Source organism: Malaclemys terrapin, chromosome 8, assembly GCF_027887155.1.
Source record: "Malaclemys terrapin pileata isolate rMalTer1 chromosome 8, rMalTer1.hap1, whole genome shotgun sequence".
NCBI classification, from domain to species: Eukaryota; Metazoa; Chordata; order Testudines; family Emydidae; genus Malaclemys; species Malaclemys terrapin.
Genome location: NC_071512.1, coordinates 50,267,294 through 50,286,626, shown reverse-complemented (window position 1 = coordinate 50,286,626; position 19,333 = coordinate 50,267,294). Strand labels below are relative to the sequence as shown.

General features: G+C 38.0%; 2 protein-coding genes across 4 annotated transcripts in view; both read right to left on the bottom strand.

The window, feature by feature from the left end:
- The window catches only part of RABGAP1L (RAB GTPase activating protein 1 like), a 553,255-nt gene that overhangs the window by 293,421 nt on the left and 240,501 nt on the right, over nucleotides 1-19,333 (bottom strand). The gene's annotated exons all lie outside the window — the stretch shown is intronic.
- On the bottom strand, nucleotides 13,849-17,760 carry GPR52 (G protein-coupled receptor 52). Its single transcript, XM_054037878.1, has one exon. It carries the CDS (start codon nucleotides 15,661-15,663, stop codon nucleotides 14,518-14,520), a length of 1,146 nt encoding a protein of 381 aa, XP_053893853.1. The 5' UTR covers nucleotides 15,664-17,760; the 3' UTR covers nucleotides 13,849-14,517.

Here is a 19,333-nt window from a genome sequence, read left to right as displayed (position 1 = left end):
TTAGTCTACCCTCTGTTTCCCTTTGTCTTGTCTATTTAGAATGCAAGCTCTTTGGGGCAGGGATTGCATCACACTATGTGCTTGTACAATGGGGCCCTGATCTCAGAGACCTTGAAATACTACAGTAATACCAAATTCCAAGATCCCTTAACTATTCATTTCCAAACTTGGTAAGGTTTTGACTGATTGCAATTGTAGGATTTCTGTAAGAAATTTGTAGTATTGGGTTTTGGATATATACAGTTTTAAAACCTTTTGTTCACGATTTCGTTTAGGAATTTCCCTGTTTTTGAATAAGTGCAAAAAAAGTTAATTGAGTTGACATATAATATCCATAGGAAAAGATTTGGCATTTCTCATGTATCCCTCTAAAGCATTACCCTTCCATACTCTCTCTCTTGCCCCATATACACTCCCCTAGAAAACTAAAAAGCTATTTTCCACAAGGCAAACAAAATCGAAATAAACAAAGTTTTCAAGCCAGGCCAGTGTAGAGAGATTATGAGCCAAAACAGTTAGGAAAATTTTGAAAAAGTGAAGACTAGATAAATTTTCAAGAAATCATGGGCCTGATTTCAAACTTCAACCATTTGTGCAATAGCTACATGCAGAATGTGTGGTTAGAATCAAATTCCAAGCATGGAAAGCTGCAGCCCAAAAGGAATTTTCAGAAAGTTATGAGCATCTGAAAAGAGTTAATGGAAACCATTTTGCAGCCTTAAATATAGGTGTTCAAAAAAGATGTACGAAGTGGCAAGTTTAAGATCTTTAAAAGGCTCCTGTGGCATGAGACCACAGAAATAAAGAATTGGGGCTAGCAATGAAATTGTTAATAACCACAGTTTAAACAACCTGACGAAGAGCTCAGAGTGGTTCAAAAACCTGTCTCTCTCACCAACAAAAGTTGTTCCAATAAGAGTTATTACCTCACCCACCTTGTCTCTCTAATATCCTGGGACAACATGGCTACAATTACACTGCATACATGTGTATTTCCAGTCATTTTACCCTTAGTATATTTTAATCCACCATCGGGTAAGTCAACAAAAGCATGGCAAGGACATTTTTGCTTTGGGACACTACCATAGATTTCTTCTATTTTAATTTTTTTTTAAATAATGCTCCCAGGAAAACAGCCAAACGGAGAGACATTATCGAAGTATATACCTGAAACTTTAAGATTCACTGTGCAAAAGTATATTTTGTCTAATATAGAATATGCTCCTTTTGGTCTCAAAAGAATTCATTTTAGAAAGGAGAATAAAAAATAGTTTTACAAGTTCCCAGGGTGTTGCTGGTATCTGTCTAGTCACTTGCATCCTTCTACAAGAACATGAACAGGATGTTTTAAGTCATGAAATAATTTAAACATGGAAGCTTCACTATTTTAAGCTGTGATTTCTTTTGACATTTTCCCATTCTTTCAACATCTTGAATTCATAAACAAGAGAAAGACGACTCAGGCTAGCCTGAAGGTCCAATGGCACTCTAAACTGCAACACAGGAAACCAGAATTCAGAACAGAACTAGATCTTCATGATTTAACCATTCAGGGACTGGACACCAAGAGGGTCAGACAATCTAGAGAAGGAAGGACTGAATGCGTGTCTTTTAAACACTCCATCCTATCAGCAGATAAACTGCAAACTGAAAGAGATTGATATAAAGACAAAGCCCCTTCCCTCCACTACAAATGTCTAGCCACAGCTCTATTGTTGTGAAAGTATACACTCACACCATACTAAACTCTATTTTCAGTTACACAGACCTCAATACCAACAACATGGAGGATAAGTCCCAGTCTGGGTTGTGGCCTTCTATTTGAATGGAAAGTGCACTGGTTAAGGATTTGAAAGATCCTCTGCGGTTTCTAAAATGTGGTTGCCACTGTGATGATTGAAATATGACCATGTATATCATTGATATTGCCACTGTTAGACAATTGCAACAAAAGTTGTACAAAGTATATTATGTAAGGTGTCATGGAAAAGTTATGATATACTAAAGATGATTATCCTGTTTAAATCCATGTATCATCACTGTATCTGAAGTTATGAATATTGGTTATGTATCTATATGTTAAATGTGTTGTTCCTGGGGTAACACCCATAAGGTAATTTACAGCCAGTCTAGTCAGCACATTGTGAATGGACTCTTCAAGTTTCATGGCCCATTAAAGGACACTTTGCTCTAACAATGGGCTATAGAAGAAACTCCTCCTGCCCTGTGATTCTTCCTGTGGATGGCTTAGCCTCCAAATTGCCAATGGCTGCCCCTGTGACTTTACAAGCTGCAGTCTATAACATCACTGCTACCAACCTGATATAAGAACATTAGCCATTATTGAATGTATATGATCTATTGACTATTTTAAATCTCCTCTTCTTTTCTCTTTTAAATAAACCTTTAGATTTCAGTTAGTGAAAGATTGGCAGCAGTGTGATTTTTGGGTAATATCTGAGTTATATATTGACCTGGCTACGGGGCTGATCTCTTGAGATCAGAACCATCCTTTGTTTGATTAAATTGGTTTTCAATAACAACTCATCAGAAAGTCTAGCATCTGGACGGTGAAACAAGGACTGGGATGCCTAAAGGAGACGGCATTTTTGACTTCTTGTTAACTAGTGTGGTGAGACAGAAGTTTACTTTTGTTACTGGCTTGGTATATCTAATGATAAAATAGCTACCAGTCTGAGGTGAGTCTGCCCTATTTCTCAGCAGTTTGTCCCGAATCTGGCATCCTCAGCTGTAGCCAACTAAGGCATGGCGATAGCCACTTGGCCATTTTTAGTCACACATGATCTCTCAACAGCTTTTGTTATGGATGACCCAGAATTATTGCTTTGGTGATTAAGGAATTTAGTTGCTGGGATATCTGTAACTTTGGTGGTTCCAATGAGACCTGGGAAAATGAGAAGTGATGCAGATGTATATGCCGTTTGGGATGCACACCAGATCCAGAAAGTTGGGGCGGGGACTTTGGGGAAGGGGTTGGAATGGGGGTGGGGCAGAGGTGGGAAGAGGCAGGGCCTTATTGAAGAGGTGGTGTGGGGGTTGGGGTGGGGCCGAGCACCCATGTGAAAGAGGGGAAGTCGGTGCCTATGCTCACAGGAGGTGGGGGCTCTGAGTCTTTTTAAAAGAGGACTGCCTTCCCAAGTTTGCATCTGATCTGGAGCAGCTGCAATGGCATGGTGGTTTGCAAAAAGTATGCACACAGGACCAAGCAGCTGCTCTGCAAATGTCCAATATAGGAATATCATTTAGAAATGCCATTGATGTGACTTGAACTCTTGTGGAATGAGGTCATACCTCTGAGGAGTCATAGCCTGGTCTACTTTGTACTCTGTCATGATACAGGAAGTTATCCACCTGGAGACTGTTTGTGAAGAGACTGCTTGGCCCTTCATTCGAGCTGCATATGAAACAAACAGACAAGGCGAGTAATGGAAAGGTTTAGTTCTCTCCAGATAAAAAGCTAAACATTGCCTGTCATCTAATGTGTGAAGACACTGCTCCTCTGGGGTTGAATGCAGCTTAGGGAAAAACACTGGCAGATATATAACTTGATTCAAGCAAAATTGGGAAACCACCTTAGATAAAAACTTAGGGTGCAGCTGCAGGATTACTTTGTCTTTGGAAAAAGGCATGTAAGGAGTTCACCGCCATCAAAGCCTGCAACTCGCACACTCTCCTTGCAGATGTTATTGCCACAAGAAAGACAGTTTTCTGACACAGAAGAGAGTAAGAAGAAGTTGCCAGAGGCTCAAATGGAGATCCCATGAGAGCCACTAAAACAATATGAAGATCCCACAAGGGAACCAGCTCTCTAACCGATAGGTGGAGATGAAAGACTCCTTTCAAGAACCTCACCGCCATGGGGTTTGAACACACTGACTTCCCATGGATTGAAATCACCATCAGGTGCACTCTCAGTGAACTAAGTGCAAGACCAAAAGACTGAAGGTGTTAACCAATTACTCCAAGTAAGATGTCCTGGATACAAGCCAGCATTGGTTGAACTTCCCAGGATAATGACCATAATGAGAACCACTTCCACATGGCTGAATAGGCAGCCTTGGTGGAGGACTTTCTACTAGTAAGCAAGACCTGCCCCAGACCACCTCTGAACATCCTTTCTCCTTATCTAACTATGCAGCATCCACGCTGTGAGATACAGGCAGCCAAGCCTGACCGTGATGCTGAGTTAGGTGGTCAGGATGAAAAAGAAGGGACAGGGGGGCCGACCAATAATGCGAGGAGGTCTCAGACACACTGAAGCAGTGAGAATAAGCTTGGCAGGGTCCAATTTCAGCTTGAAAATGACCTGCAGGATGATCCGAATCGGAGACAAGGCAAACAGGAGTGCTGATTCCCAACGCAGGTGAAAAGCATCCATCAGGGAGCCCAGACCAAGACATCCCTGGGAGCAGAACAGCCAGTATTTCTTGTCTGCTATGAGAGGCAACAGATCGATCATTGGGATACCATAAACTGCAAAGATGGACCAACTGCAGGACCCTGAGCTTCAAAGACTACTTGTGATTCAGACAGAAATTTCTGCTGAGGTGATCCATCAGGTGACTGGATTCCAGACAAGTGATTGGCAATGGGCATAATATTTCCCCCAGTGCAAAACTGCCAAAACCTGACTGTCCCCTGACAAAGCAGGTTGAAGTGTGCTTCCTGCTACCTGTTCACATAATATATTTTGGTGGCATTGTCAGTGAGTATGAGAACCGCTGAGCCCCAGTGTGATCCTGAAAGGTCTGAGAGGCACTGTAGATAGCATGAAGCTCCATGACATTGATCTGCAGAGAAGCTTCCTGTTCTGACAACAGGCCTTGAACTTTCAGCAAATCCAGATGGACTCCCCAACCCTATTAAGGAGCCATCAGCGACTATAGTCCTGGTCAGTGAAGGCCAAGTGAAAGGAACACCCTGGCACTCATTGTCCTGAATCGCCCACCCTGTAAGGAGACCGGCATCAGTGGAGGTAGTCAGACCAGCATGTCCAAGAGACAGACCGATTTCAGTCACATCTGAATAGGATGCAGGCGCAGCCTGGCATATTGAACTACCTGCGTGCATGTGGCCTTGCAACCACAGCCCGCATATACCTGAGCTGTGGTTGAGGAATGAGACTGCAGCTCTAACATAGGTAGTAGATTGCCTGGAATCACTTGGTCGGTAGAAACAATCTGGAACTTTTTGAGTCTATCTGGGCCACAATGAACTCGATTCACTGAGCTGGAACCAATGTTGCCTTCCCAGGTTCAGGATGAGTCCTAGATGATTAAGTAGATGTAGAGTGATGTGAACAAAAGAGAGGACTTCCTCTCTGGACTTGCCCCTCAATAACCAATCGTCTAGATACAGGAAGATATGAATTCCCTTTACCAAGAGGTTCTGTGGTGACAATGGGGGAGCCAGCCCCGATGAGGCAAACTGATGGTCAGACTCATCTGAAGCCCAATAAGGTGGCAAGTTTGGTGCCAAAGAGGAGTGGAGAATCAGCACCAGCAGCATCAGAGGAGACACTGCCACATGGTACCAGGAGAGGCATCAGCACCGAGGCTGATACTGAACTCGATGATGGGATCGGCCACCAAGACAATGGCGGTGTCAAAGGATGCACCAGCATCAAGGGGCCTTTGGTGCTGGGCCTGGCCTCAACTTTCTAGTCTGCAGGCCAGATGGTACACACACAGACCCAGCGAATTTGCGACATGGCCAAAAGGTGACACGTAATTTGGGCTTGGAATTCATTTGATTGAAACAGGGAAGAGAACCAAAACAAAAATATGGTACCCTCAACTGTATTAACACAAACTAAGAATTTGTACAATTTTCCTGCCCCAGAGGGTTTACCCACGGGAAGCCACTATTTGGCCCAACAGCATTACTGCAATGAATTCTTTCAAATATAAAAATTGTTTGCTGCAATAAATTCATGCGAGAGATTAAGAGCAGCTCAGTTGTAGACTTGTTAATTTTTTTGCCTTAATACACAAATCCTATTACTTATTCTCCTAAAATAAAATAGCTAACAGGAAAATGAACAATTTAATTGGTTAATAAACATTCCAAGCCCTGTGGGTACCCTACATGCCTTTCATAGGTCAGGACAAATTTGCCTATTCACTGAAAAATATCATTTGTCCGTTTACAATTCTAAACTTAGAAGTCAAACAAGGGGAACTGCCAGAAGCAAAGTCTGGAGAAAAAACAAATTAAATATAAACACACAAATTGGATAATACTTTAAAAGGTTGCATACTCATAATAAAAAAACTCCTATAACTGGGTGCAGGTATCTGAAGAGGTTCACATCTGAGGTGTATGAGAATTCAACATAGTTGCAGGTCCATGCCTTTTTTCATGCAATTACCAACACATGGAACACCCTACCCTACTTTTTATTTAAATGTCTCCTGAAAACTGACCTCTTCCATGATGCTCACAATAATTCATTAATTTATTCATTCAATTTCAGTAATATTCACTCATCTCGATCTTCCTTTTCAAATTAAATATTTATAGAAGGGAACAAGAACAAAGGGGAGAAAAGAAAAAACAATACAATCAAAATGTGGGCATGCCTTAAGTAACCATATATTTGTATTGCCTCAGAATGTGTCACATTCTTCTCAAGTGGATGGGGTTTGGCACTGCAGAGAAGGGCCAAGTCTGCATTTGTCCTGAGTTCTAATAAAAATCACACTGATCTCATGGAATCTATAGGAGGCTGTGGCATTCTTTGTCCAACTTTCCCCCTACCTCCTAAAACAGCCTGGCTGAAAAAGCTGCATTGTCCTTGCATCCCATCTGTGCTACAAACTACCCCTTGAGGGGAGTTTGAAGTTCTACACCAGGAGTCCACAGGAATTAATTGTGAAATGGTAAGCATTAATTCTTGCCTGTATTTTCCGATGGGTTTGCTGGAGAACAAAGTTCTGTTGTGTACAGTGCTTTTCTCCCTTCTCCCCGACTCTGTTCCCTCAACACTCAAAAATTCAGGGATCCTTGATCACAACTAACAGAAGGATTTCCGCAGTGTTAGAGGAAAGGAAGGGAGGATGTGATGTTATTTAAAGAGCAACTCCCGTCTAACTCTCAGATTCACTAGTGATTTGACAGAATCTTCCACTCTTTTCTCCCCTCTGAGGCTCAAATCCTTTTCACCCTCGAAGGCATCAATTGCACCTAAGCAGAAGCCAATCTTCACATATCTTCTTTCATACTAAATGTAAAATCAGATTCAAAGTACCAATACAAATACTCAGGAGAAATGGAATAGCAAACACCATGGCACAATATATGCAATCTATACACATTTGCACAAGGGGAATCTTATACATAAATGTAAGCAATTTTGCTTTGCTTAATCTGCAGTACAGGACATGTCCTCATTTCAACCTTTTCATTCTAATTTTTTGCTTTAGCAGCTAATTTTTTATTATTGTGGGCCATTTCCTAAAATGTTTCAGAGTACTCCAGCATTCTGATGGCACAGGGAGGGGTTTTAATGTTCATTTTATTAACCAAGTTGATTTTATGACTTGGTTGGACATGTTGATTTATTTGGTTAATATTTGTACTGTTATTTCCTACATTTTATTTTTATTTCAAAAGGTCTGTAGGCACATGGAAGTGAGGAGTATTCCATTAACAAGACATGTATGTGACTTATAGTTAACAAAGAAATAGAAATTGCAACAATGGAATAAATTTAAGAAGAAAATAAATCAGAGCTTTCTCCTTAATCTGGTTTTCACATGCAAGAATGTAAGATCATCATACTGGGAGACTTTGTGGAAAATCAGGACATGAGACAAATTGGGCAGTTGCCTGACTGACATAAGAAATATCTACTGTACTTCCTTTTGTCCATCAAAAGGAATTAAGCCTACAGTGGAATCCTCCAATGCATGCTAAGGAAAAGAAAAACCTTTATTGCAAACCTTACAGAGAATTCCTTTATTAGAGAACCCCTTCTTCAGAGGAGCAAACTTAAAAATAAAATAAAAATTATAGAAAGCCATGCTTGCTTTACAGGCCAGCTTTTGACCAATATTCTGGCACATAGCAGTAAGGGACTTACTGGTTGTTAACTCACGAGTTAGAAAGTTCAGCAACCAGTCTGACAGATTCCAAGACATGGTGGGTGAGGTAATATCTCCACAGCAGCCCCATCTCCAGGACCTACATAAGCAAATGAATGCCCTACTCCCATCCAGCATTCAGAATATCCACCCCTCCCGACTCCACTCCAACACAGAAGTTCCTGCAGCCTAAGGCTGCAGTAAACTCATGTAACTGTTATAAGAAAGAGAAAGCAGGGACCAGAAAGAAGGAAACAAAGTGATCTCCCATTGAGTGGGGACATGGGTGTATTCAGAAGGAGTTCTGACCTACCCCTCCTGCAACTGGCCTTTAGAGACTCTTTCCCACAACTGATCTCTCCAAAGGCTGAGAAGAGGAATGGGGAGGTAAGTATCACAGATTCTGCTTGTTGGACAAGAAGCAAAGGCAAACCACCTGATATACACTCTGCTGTAGCATCAATAGGTGGAGCACCAGCTCTCCAAACAGAAGTTCAGTATGGCCAGGTTTTGCGCCCTTATATGACATAAGACTGGCTTCACATGCAAAAGAACTTTCCTCTTCACTGCTATTTGCACAAAGGTGGCTTGCAGTGAGGGCGTTGCTAGCAGAAGTGAATTAGTCCCTAGATTTGTAAACCATCATGCGCACCTGTGGTGCTATAGTAAAAATTTGTTAAACTAAGAGTTAGTCTACACTGGCAATGCTAAAGCGCTGCCACGGCAGCACTTTAAAGTGCCTTGTGTGGTTGCGGTCCACTTCAACCAGGGGCACAGCTCCCAGCGCTGGGGCAGTTTACACTGGAGCTTTACAGCGCTGCAACTTGCTGCGCTCAGGGGGGTGTTTTTTCACTCCCCTGAGCGAGAAAGTTGCAGCGCTGTTAATTGCCAGTGTAGACAAGCCCTAATATTATTTTTTGAAAAGTAAAAGATTTGTTCAACTTTAAGACATTTCTGTAACTTGCGGAATAACTTAACTCTTATTACCTTATTAAATAGTACCCACAGTTAGTCATCAGTATGTATAGGGTCAATTAAACACTTTTTACCAGTTAATATCTATGCAATATGTAATTTGCTTTTCCCCAACTTGTCACTGCTGCAGTGGAATTCCAATTGCATAACTGGAAACTGTCCTTCAAGAAAACAAGCAAACCTTCAATATGTTTTCTCTTTTTTAAAGATTTCATTCTAAGCTCAAGAAAACAATAGCACATCTAGATCATATGGCCCTGTTTAGAAGAGAAGTTATGCAGTTTTCTGGATTCCATAAACTTCAGTAGGTCACATATAGGGCTCGTTGATCAGGAAGGTCAGAGAAGAGTATGAAGGGGAAGAGTATCCAATTGAAGAGCATGGAGTTATGAAGCTGCTATGGGTGACACAGGTGGGACAAGCCAGAGAACATAGTTAAATGAGCTTTGTCATTTATTTCTTGGCTGCCATTTCCTGCGTATCTGGGATATACTGACCAGGCTCAGGGCATCTCCTACCTTTAGTTTTATATAGAATACTTAGGCTGGGTGGGATCCAAGTCTGCTTCTGAGAATGGAGTAGGATTAGGCAGCCATAAAAAGATGAAATCAGCTAGAGGAAATTCTCTGGAATAAAAGCAGCTTTATTGTAGCTGTGATACCCTAGAGGCTCACAGAGCATATGCAAGCTACTCACCCATGGAAATAATTATCAAGGGCTGGATAAGCATCATAATCAAAAACCCAAAGCCTCAAATGCAAGAGTCACATTGCTAGCACACATTTTTTGCATATTCAAATGATGGTAAACAGTAGGCAAACTAGTTAAAAAAGCAGTAGTAAATCTGAAGAAAAACTTTTTTTTGATACCAATCCTGCAAGTCCTTATATAGTTGTCCCATGGATCAGGCACTTTTTCAGTTACAATGACTCATAAAAAATAGATTTAGAGAAAATCAAAAAGATGTTAAAAATAACAGAAAGCATTTTGAGCCAAAGTAGTGATTTAAGAGGTTTGTTAAATTGCTTAATATCACCACACACAATTACAGGTAACCTACTAAGGAAAAGAGGTTAATCTGTGATTTTGTTACATTTTTATATTGTAACTAAAACTGCCAGAAAATATTTTTTTTTCCTATTTATTTCCATTATACATTCAGGTTTTGTCTATCATGTTTCACTTAACAAATTTTGCAGATGACTCAAGATATAGCTTGATTATCATGTCACAAATACCAAACAAGTAACGTCTATTCAATTCAGAGGGAGTGATTTTTACTCAAACTGATTTCTTGTTTGTTTTTCTTAGCAGCTATTGAACTCAAACACTTAACAAAAAAATGGAAGAAAGGCTCTTTTGCTACACATTCACCCTTTCCTTTCAGGTAGGTGCTGTAAAATCTCCCAAACCACATCTTCGGGTCCCCTAAGGAAGGTTGATATTTGAAGATTAAAAAACCCACAAACATTCATTTATTTTGGAAATCAAACCCTTTAGAGCTATCTTAATACTACACTATGAGTAAATAAAAATGAAGAGGCAAAGACCCTCTTCAAGTCACGTTTAAGACTTGAACCACTGTGATGCATACCAAAACTAGTAACTTGAGACTTTGGTGACAGGTACTCTAGTTCTCCCCCTTCTTACCTTAAAAATTAGCTTCTTTCATGAGAGACTGGCATACTGCTACTTCACCCTCCCATAGGCAGCCTTAACTACAAGCTGAATTATGAGTATGTGGGCACAGACTGGTCTTAGGCCAATAAATAGGTTACACTTCCCCAAAAAGGTGAAATAATCACCATGTAGAGTTTAGCAAAACTAGCTGCAGCGTGAAAACCAAAGCTTGATTCCATGCACTACAGAACAGTTGGGGATAGCTATGAAATATCCACTGGGTAAAATTTTCAGAAGGATCTTAATCCCATTTTCAAAAATGATTCAGGCATTTACAAGATGGATTGATTTAAATCACCAATTTTAATCATTATTTACATCAGCAAGAAATCATTGATTTTAACCCTGTTTTGCATTTATACTTTAGCCATTTTCCTAAAGAAAGGTTTGTTCTCATTGGTTGGTACAACCACTAAAACATATTGATTTGCAAATAAATATAACCTTTATACTAAATGTGGTACTTTTTGCTAACAGGAGAATACCCTGTATTTATACATACTTATTTAAACAATTCTATAGTTTAACATACATTTATTCATATTCTTAATTATTTCCTTTTTATTATTAGAAAATGGTTAATGATACATTTTTTATTTACTAGATTATTAATTTTTTACTGCGGATTTATGTTGATTTACATTTGGATGGCAATTGGAACTAATTTGAAAATGCACAAGAAAAACATTTAAAAATTGTTAATCAATAAAATAAAACTACCTTAAATGTGCTGAATACAGATTTATTTAACAAAGGAAGTATACATTGTAGTTAGTGAATTGTCAGACTGGAAATCTGGCCTATGGTGACCAGGAAATAAAAAAAAAGGTATCTGGGGACCAACAATGCTTATAGGCATCTAGCCTGATTAGATACTTTTCAAAATCCCACTAGGAGCCTATCTGCATATTTAGGCACCTAAATACCTTTGAAAATCTGGCCTCTTGTCCTTCAACTTTTAGACTTAACAGATTTAATTCTCTTTCACACCTGGTTTTTATTCATATATTGGATGAAAACATGTTTTCCTGTTTTTTCAACTCCCGGTTGGTTCCTCAGTTTTGAATGAATTAGTCCAAATGAAGAAAATATTTTCTCTTCATCTGCTAGATAAACTGAAAACAAAAGTAATTAAGGCAAAAGCTTTTCTGCTCAGCAGAAACTGAAAGTAAATGTAAATACTAGCATTCACTCAATTGCAAAGATTAAAAATAATATAAATACTGAATGCGGTATTGTGACTTCATAAAGCTTAATTGACTGCAAAAGTTAGAGATGTTTCAGAGAATCCCCCCGATTCTCTGTATCATAAAAAAAGCTGAACTCATTAACTCATTAAAATTTGAGGAGGGCTCATTAAAGCAGCATTTTTCTTTTATTTATTTAAATTATTTTAATAGATTATAGTAAATTTAGGCCTTAACATAAGCCATTTTAAAAAGGTTTTTAAAAATAAAAAATTAATTTAAATAAACTCTTATTTTGAGTTCTTTTTAAATAGATTTTTACCCATCCTGAACACTTAGGAGCCTAAATCTCACTCTCTTTCAATGAGACGAAGGCACCAAAATGCCTAAAACTCTTTTAAAAATAGAACCAAACCACTTTAAGCACTTTCAAAAATTTCACCCATTGTCTTCAGAAGGGAAGGAATAGGAATATCTGTCTAAACAACTATGAGATATACGAGGTAAAGACAAAGGTACCAAGGAATTCCTCTCAAATTATATCTGGAGTATTAATCTGGGGTAATTATCAACCCCAAATAAGTTTAGCTAGACTAGAGGAAAGTTCCAAGTGGCACTTAAACCTGCCTCACCAACACAATATTAGAAACAATGACAGACATATGATGTAGGGAAAGCAATAAAAATAATTATAATAATAATTAAAGTTTTTTGGTTGTTTTTTTTTTTTAATTCTAATTCCTTAGTTGTCACCCATTTGGACTTTCAGAGAACAGAGAATAACATCAGGGAACTAAAACCAAGTCTGGTTTTGATATACATAATACTACTTTATTCTTTTTATTTTTTCTTACTTTTCTTACAGTTTTAAAAATGTACAGGGGTTCAGAACCACCTCAATAAAACAATGCGTACATTTTTATTTTTAAAGGGACTACTGTAGTCAAACCATTGGTGTGCAAAGAGGGTTGACTTCCATTATGAAAAGTCATAGGCACAACTTCATTATATGCATTTTGGTAAAATAAGGAACTATAGCGCAGCTGTTAAGAGGAGCAATAGTTAGGCCTTTTTTTTAAAAAAGGAAACAAACCACCATCTGCGAAAATGGCACCTTGGGTCAAAAATAATATTTAAAATATTTCACTACCTGCCATACTATATCTGAACCCCAGGCAATTTATTACACATGTAGTGCCCTTGCAAAGTATTTTATTTAAGCGGTGAACCTGAAAGGCAATACAAAAGGCAATACGGAGGCTCTTATCTGTATTTTATACTAAATTGTCTCTCCACCTCCTCCTCTAATAAGTATCTATTTAATAACTGCACAAAAGTATTTCTCTTAGAGCAAGTAATTCTTTTTTTAAATCCTGTAGACTTAAAATTGACCTACTCCATATGCTATGAAACATTAGGCACAGACCACATACTTTACATTTTCTTTTTTAAAAAAATACAATAAGTGCAAGCTAGGTTCACACAAAGGATTGGCAGCTACAACAGTAAGCTATTCAGACCCCACAGAAAAGTTATTTTCCATTTAAAAATTTTTTTTTAATTCACTGAGCAGTGATGTTACACTGCTGTGTGTGGTTATCATATTTGCATTAGGATTATTTGTGTAACTGTTAAAGGAAAAGCTTTAGTACATCCTAAAGGACACCATATCAATACTGTGTGCTAATTCAGCAGGATACAGAGAACAAAGTTTGTAAAAGTTATTAGAATATGGTGAATGCAATCATCAAGCTAGTAAAAATAGCCAGAATTTTCTGAAGGAAGAAGTTATTTGAAATTATGTTTATCTGACAGGCTCCTTCATTAACTAAATCACTTCTGAGTAATGGAACCCAGGGTGCAGGGCATGAAAAAATGGAAATGGGGGGGGGGGGGGAGAAGCAGGCTTTGTGGAAGCTGCACCAGAAATGCAAAAAATAAAACTTTAACTTTATCCAAAAAGTGTACCCATCCGTTTCTTTAATTTGTATGAGGTTTTGGGGGGGAGGGAAAGGGTTTAGCGGATATTTCTACAATTGAAAATAGTACAAGACACAAGCAAAGACTATGTGCAGCTGATTGTTAAATTGCAACATTTATTATGCATCCTCTGTTGATATCATTTATGGAGAGCCACCCACTGTGTTTAAAAAAGTTTATTTTAATGTGAGAGACTACTGTATATCCTGCCACATATATAATATATGACTATTTCTCTACAAGGAAAAAAATTTAATAAGTCACTAATTTATCCTAAGGGGGGCCTGCTTTGAAGTGCCTGTTATATCATGCCCTGCGGAAGATATGAGATATTGATTTATTTCATCTTCTGTTAAATTTCTGTCATACCACCACACAATTTCACAAGACCCATATTCATAATAATTTGTGTACCCTTTCAGTGCCCTTTAATAGCAACCTTTTCCTTTATTCCGAATTACTTCCAAACCCACATCTCATGTCATAGGAACTATTCAACTAAATATTTCTGTTGTGGCAAATTTCTAGATGTATCAAATGCTATCCAAACCCAATGTCAGATTGCATTTCATTAGTTGTCCCAGTTTTCTTTAAATGGAGCAGGAATTAGCCCGTTTTCTAGGTTTGGGGTCCCGTACATCCTTGTCTTTTAAACACATACAAGATGAACATATTGTCTCTGACAGTCTCCGGAGTCCCAGCCTGAAAACACTGTTGGAGAGGCTATATATCACACAGTTGCAGAAACTATTGCTTATAGCAAGCCATGTTGTTAAGAAGGAAAGTGCTGGATTATCCAGCACCCTAGAGCTCTCCAGCAGAAAGTATATGATATAGGGGAGCCAAAGCATGTAAAACACACTGGTTATCCGAAATAAAACCATGGCATAGCGGCGGTCAGGGCTGTGCCCAGTCTCTCCAGCAGCATCCACTTCATGGCTAGGAAAACGAGCTCTCCGGTCATTTATCTCTTTGGTGTGCTGCCGGCAAATTTTGAAGATGTGGAAATATGTGAAGCAGATTACCAAAGCAGCTGGAGCATATAGTAAGCACACAATAAAGCCAGTAAAATAAGCATTGGTGAGCCAGGAGATAGCACACCATTCAAAAATATCACCATGGTAACCAGGTTTCCCCCAACCAAAAAAGGAAGGCAAGAAGATCAGACAAGAGTATATCCAGATCAAAATGATACAGATTCTCAAGCGACAAGGCGTGACCAGTTGATTATAGGAGAGAGGTTTTGTAATAGCAAGATAGCGGTCAACACTGATGCAAGCAAGACATGCCATTGAGACACTCTTCAGCACAGAGATGATATATCCAAAAACCTGACAAGTCAAGGACTCATGGACACCTGTAGAGTAGTGAAGCAATGATAATGTTGGAACCAGGCAGCTAACTCCAACAAAAAGATCAGCATAGGCCATGGTCTGAATAAAATAGCTGGTGGTATAATGATGTAAGAGCGGAGCACAGTGAAAGACAAATATTACAGTTAAATTACCAGCAATAATTAAAAATGTTAGCAAAACAATGACGACTGTCTCAAGGATGCAGATGTCGACTGCATTGTAGTGGCCAAATCCTAGCGGACAAGAGAGATGCTCAGACACATTCACAATGCTACTGCTCATGTTCAGAGTCCTCCATTCAGTCCATCTGGAATGGTTCATGGTTTGGGATTCAGGAACACTGCAATCGGAGCTACGGTGAGCAAGTGACCTGCCCAACATCAGCTAAACTCTGCTTCAGAGTCTCATGATCTCGTTTTGTAGACACGGCCAGTACTTTTCTCAGGGAGGTTACAGTCTCATAGCTGTTGATGCCTCTTCAGCATCAATGCAACACTCTGACACATCTTAGCTTTGAGGAAAGGGAAAAAAAGCCAGAAAGAAGAAAAAAGGCCACTGACAGGTTTCCTCCAGTGCTCTTGATCCATCTTTGTCAAACACAAGGCACTTCTAAAGAAAACAGGTTCTTTTTACTGTATTTGTGGAAGATGAAAATAAAAACAAACAAAAAAAAGGCAGGGGAGGGGGAGAGACAGGAAAAAGTCAACTGCCTCAAAAAAAAATTCTGTGATTGTTTTTTCCTGAGAAAGGCAGTTCTTTGGAATTAGCAAGAAAAATACAAAGAATAAAAAGGGGAAAATATTTCAATACAATACAGGTTTCATGAATCAGCAATCTTTAGAAACAAATTAATGTTTTATGTTCATTTAAATAATTAAACCATAAAATGTCTGGAAAACCAAGGAAAAGTTCACCGTATTGTGCTGTGTCTTTTGGCTCTGTTCAGGAGATCTTTGCTTCATATATTCTATTCATTAGAGAGGTAAGGAAAACATTTCTGTCCAGGGTAATTCCAATAGACTCACCACAGTTTGTGTATGAATAATGAATTTTATTTGGAGGGAGAAGGGTATGGGGAAAGCCAGGTTTGTCCTCTGACTCCCAGGAAGGAAAACATACATCTACCTGTACACTGAGGAAGATCATGGGTAATCACTTAAAAATCAGAAAAATGTAAGCATAAATTTTGGAGCTTTAAGTCAGTATTCAAAACTCTTTTAAACAGTTACGGTCCACTATAACTATCAATGTCAGCAGCACAATACAAGGTCCTCACAGACAAAATAAATCCTTCTTGCATTTCATTTCAGCAGTGATGATCAAAAATAATTTTCTTCAGAAATAATGCCATATCTGCTACAGTGGATCAGTACAGTGAAGTTCATGGGTATATCCATGATATTTCTCACCTCTGTAGCAACACCTGAATCCTTTCACAAGCTCCATACAACAAGAACAGAAACTTCCATCTGCGTTCTGCTGTGAAGCTAATGAAATGCTGATCAGACTAGAAAAGCTGCCATTGTTTACTCCATTATTCTGTCATTCAGCTTCATCTTCTAGGCTGCCACAGACTTTCTGTTTTTATTAGACGATTAGCATGATAAATCACTGCTTTAAAAACCAGATCTTCTAATAGCTGGACATTACCTGTTAATTGTATTTGCGGTTATGGAGCAGCCATACGTTAAAGAAAGCCTCTTCTGTATTCATTTTTGAGTAACTGCTTGATTAGTGCAAGGACCATTAGCTAGGTTACTAAATGTACACAGTCTTGTTTTTAAAAAAAAACCAGAAATACTAAAAATATCTTTAATCCTAGAATTCCTGAGATTAGGAAGAGGCAGACAAGAACGAATCAATCCAAATAAAAAGATTTCCAAGGTCATGTAGCTATTATATTAGCATTTGTTTAATGTCCCTTTAAAAGTACTGACATCTCACTGATGCTTTTGATAGTCTTCATTGTCCTTCTGAAGGAATTTCATTCATTAGAAAAGAAACATTTTCTCCACTTCTGATGCAGTAGTTTGATAGAAAGCATTCTTTTGAAGTTAATTTTCCAAGGTGCACCATCATGCTGTACAGAAGGTTCTTTTTGATTTTATAACATCCCCAAAACACTTGCCAGTTGTTCATTCTCTCTGTTTATAAGTAATTTAATCTGTTACAAAATTACTACTTTTTAAAAAAATTCTCTTGCTACAGCAATAAACCAATGTTTCTCACCTATGTTCATTCTTATCAGCTGCTACGGTGAACTGCTTGATACAGAAGTCCTATTTACTGTGAGGCTGTTACATGGATGCTGTCACTATTCCTCACATTCTCTCTCAAAATTATTGCTTGCACCTGAGCCTGCTGCTCCTCTTTATCCTTAGCTGATGCAGAAGAACTCACTATCAGAAAGGTGACTCGGTCCTTCTGCCCCAATCAACAGCACAGCCAATGGCTAAAGCAGCTGAAATTGTCACTAGGTAACAGTTGCCAGGCACAATGCAGGCTTACACAGCAAGAGGCAAATAAGAATGACAAATTAAGACAATGGAACTGACCATTTCCCTATAATATATTAATGGTATTTGGAAACTTCTGAAAGAGGCTTCCCTTCTAGTACTTCCACAGGGTTATATCCTGCAGATTAGCAAAACATGAAATTATTCATAGATGTACCTTTGCATACCACATAGAAACTACCATAATATTACTATAACAATCACCAGTTAAAGCAAGTCAGCAGTAATCTAATCCTTATTGGCAGGAAAGTCCTATTAATTATTAAACAAATAAGTGGTAACCTTCATAAAGTCAAACTGATTGTTTTAAAAATCAAAAACATGCTGTTCTATTTTGATCTGTAAAAGTTTAAAATCAGCTTCTACTCTCTTATCAATTCAAATTACTGAACTATTTAAACAACACAAATGTAAATACGTTAATATAACTACAAAATCATAAAAAATATATTTAAGCAATGTTTAAGATCCAAAATAAATACCCAAATGCAAAGACATTTACAATTAAGGCTCAAACTAGCTAATTAATTTGCTCTATTATGTCTAGATATGCAGAGGTCTCAGCACAGTATATTTTTGGAGTATACAGCATTATCTACTGCAATACCTAAATATAATGTTGAGAAAGTTATTCTCACAGTATTTGTTAGGAATGAATCTAACATTTATTGCTTCTAAATGTTTAAGTGATTTAACATGAACCAATTATTTGTTTTAGTTTAATGTAAAAAAAAAAAATGAGGGGAGTTACCAATGGATTTTAAAGGGGTAAATTAAAATAAGTCCCTAAAATTATTCAAAATGTCTAACTGTATATTTAGTAAATTATTAAAAAAAGATTTTTGGTCAGAACAATTTTCTTTCAGTAGGTGAGTCTGAGACAATGTAACAGACCATTGTAGTGTTAAAGTCTACAGATTTTTTAAACTCCATTAACTGATTTATGTAATACCAATAGATATTCATGATATTATTCCTCTTCTGGTTATGGATATTAAATATATGTTTTGTCATTCCATAATACAAAATGAGCATAAACTAAAATGATTACATTCATACTAGACACATTTTTAACACAAAATTGAAACATTCAGTATATTCAGAAAATACCCAATCATACACCAATACAGCACAGCACAATTTTGGCTAAAGACCAGCAAAATACATTTGTCACAGGTTTGGTTTTAGAGAGTGAATAAAATAGAATAAAGTATCTAATTACTAAGTCTTGTAATTCTGCTACATCAAATCACAGACCAAATTTGGCAAAAGTTGCTCCTGGGTTAACACCTTGTATTGCAAATTCAGCCTGGAGCAAATTTTCAAGGCTGAATGACAAATCTCTAGAAATCAGAACTGCATACTGAACTGAAGCAACGTAACTACGAAATACACTGGTATAGCTGTGCTACTGTATTCCTCCAGTTGAGGGATTTAAGAGAAATATAAAGCAGTACATTAGTGCAATATGAAAGATATTCCAATCACTTGCTATTGTAAATTGCTTCAACAAAATGCTTTAGAACTAGACTGAG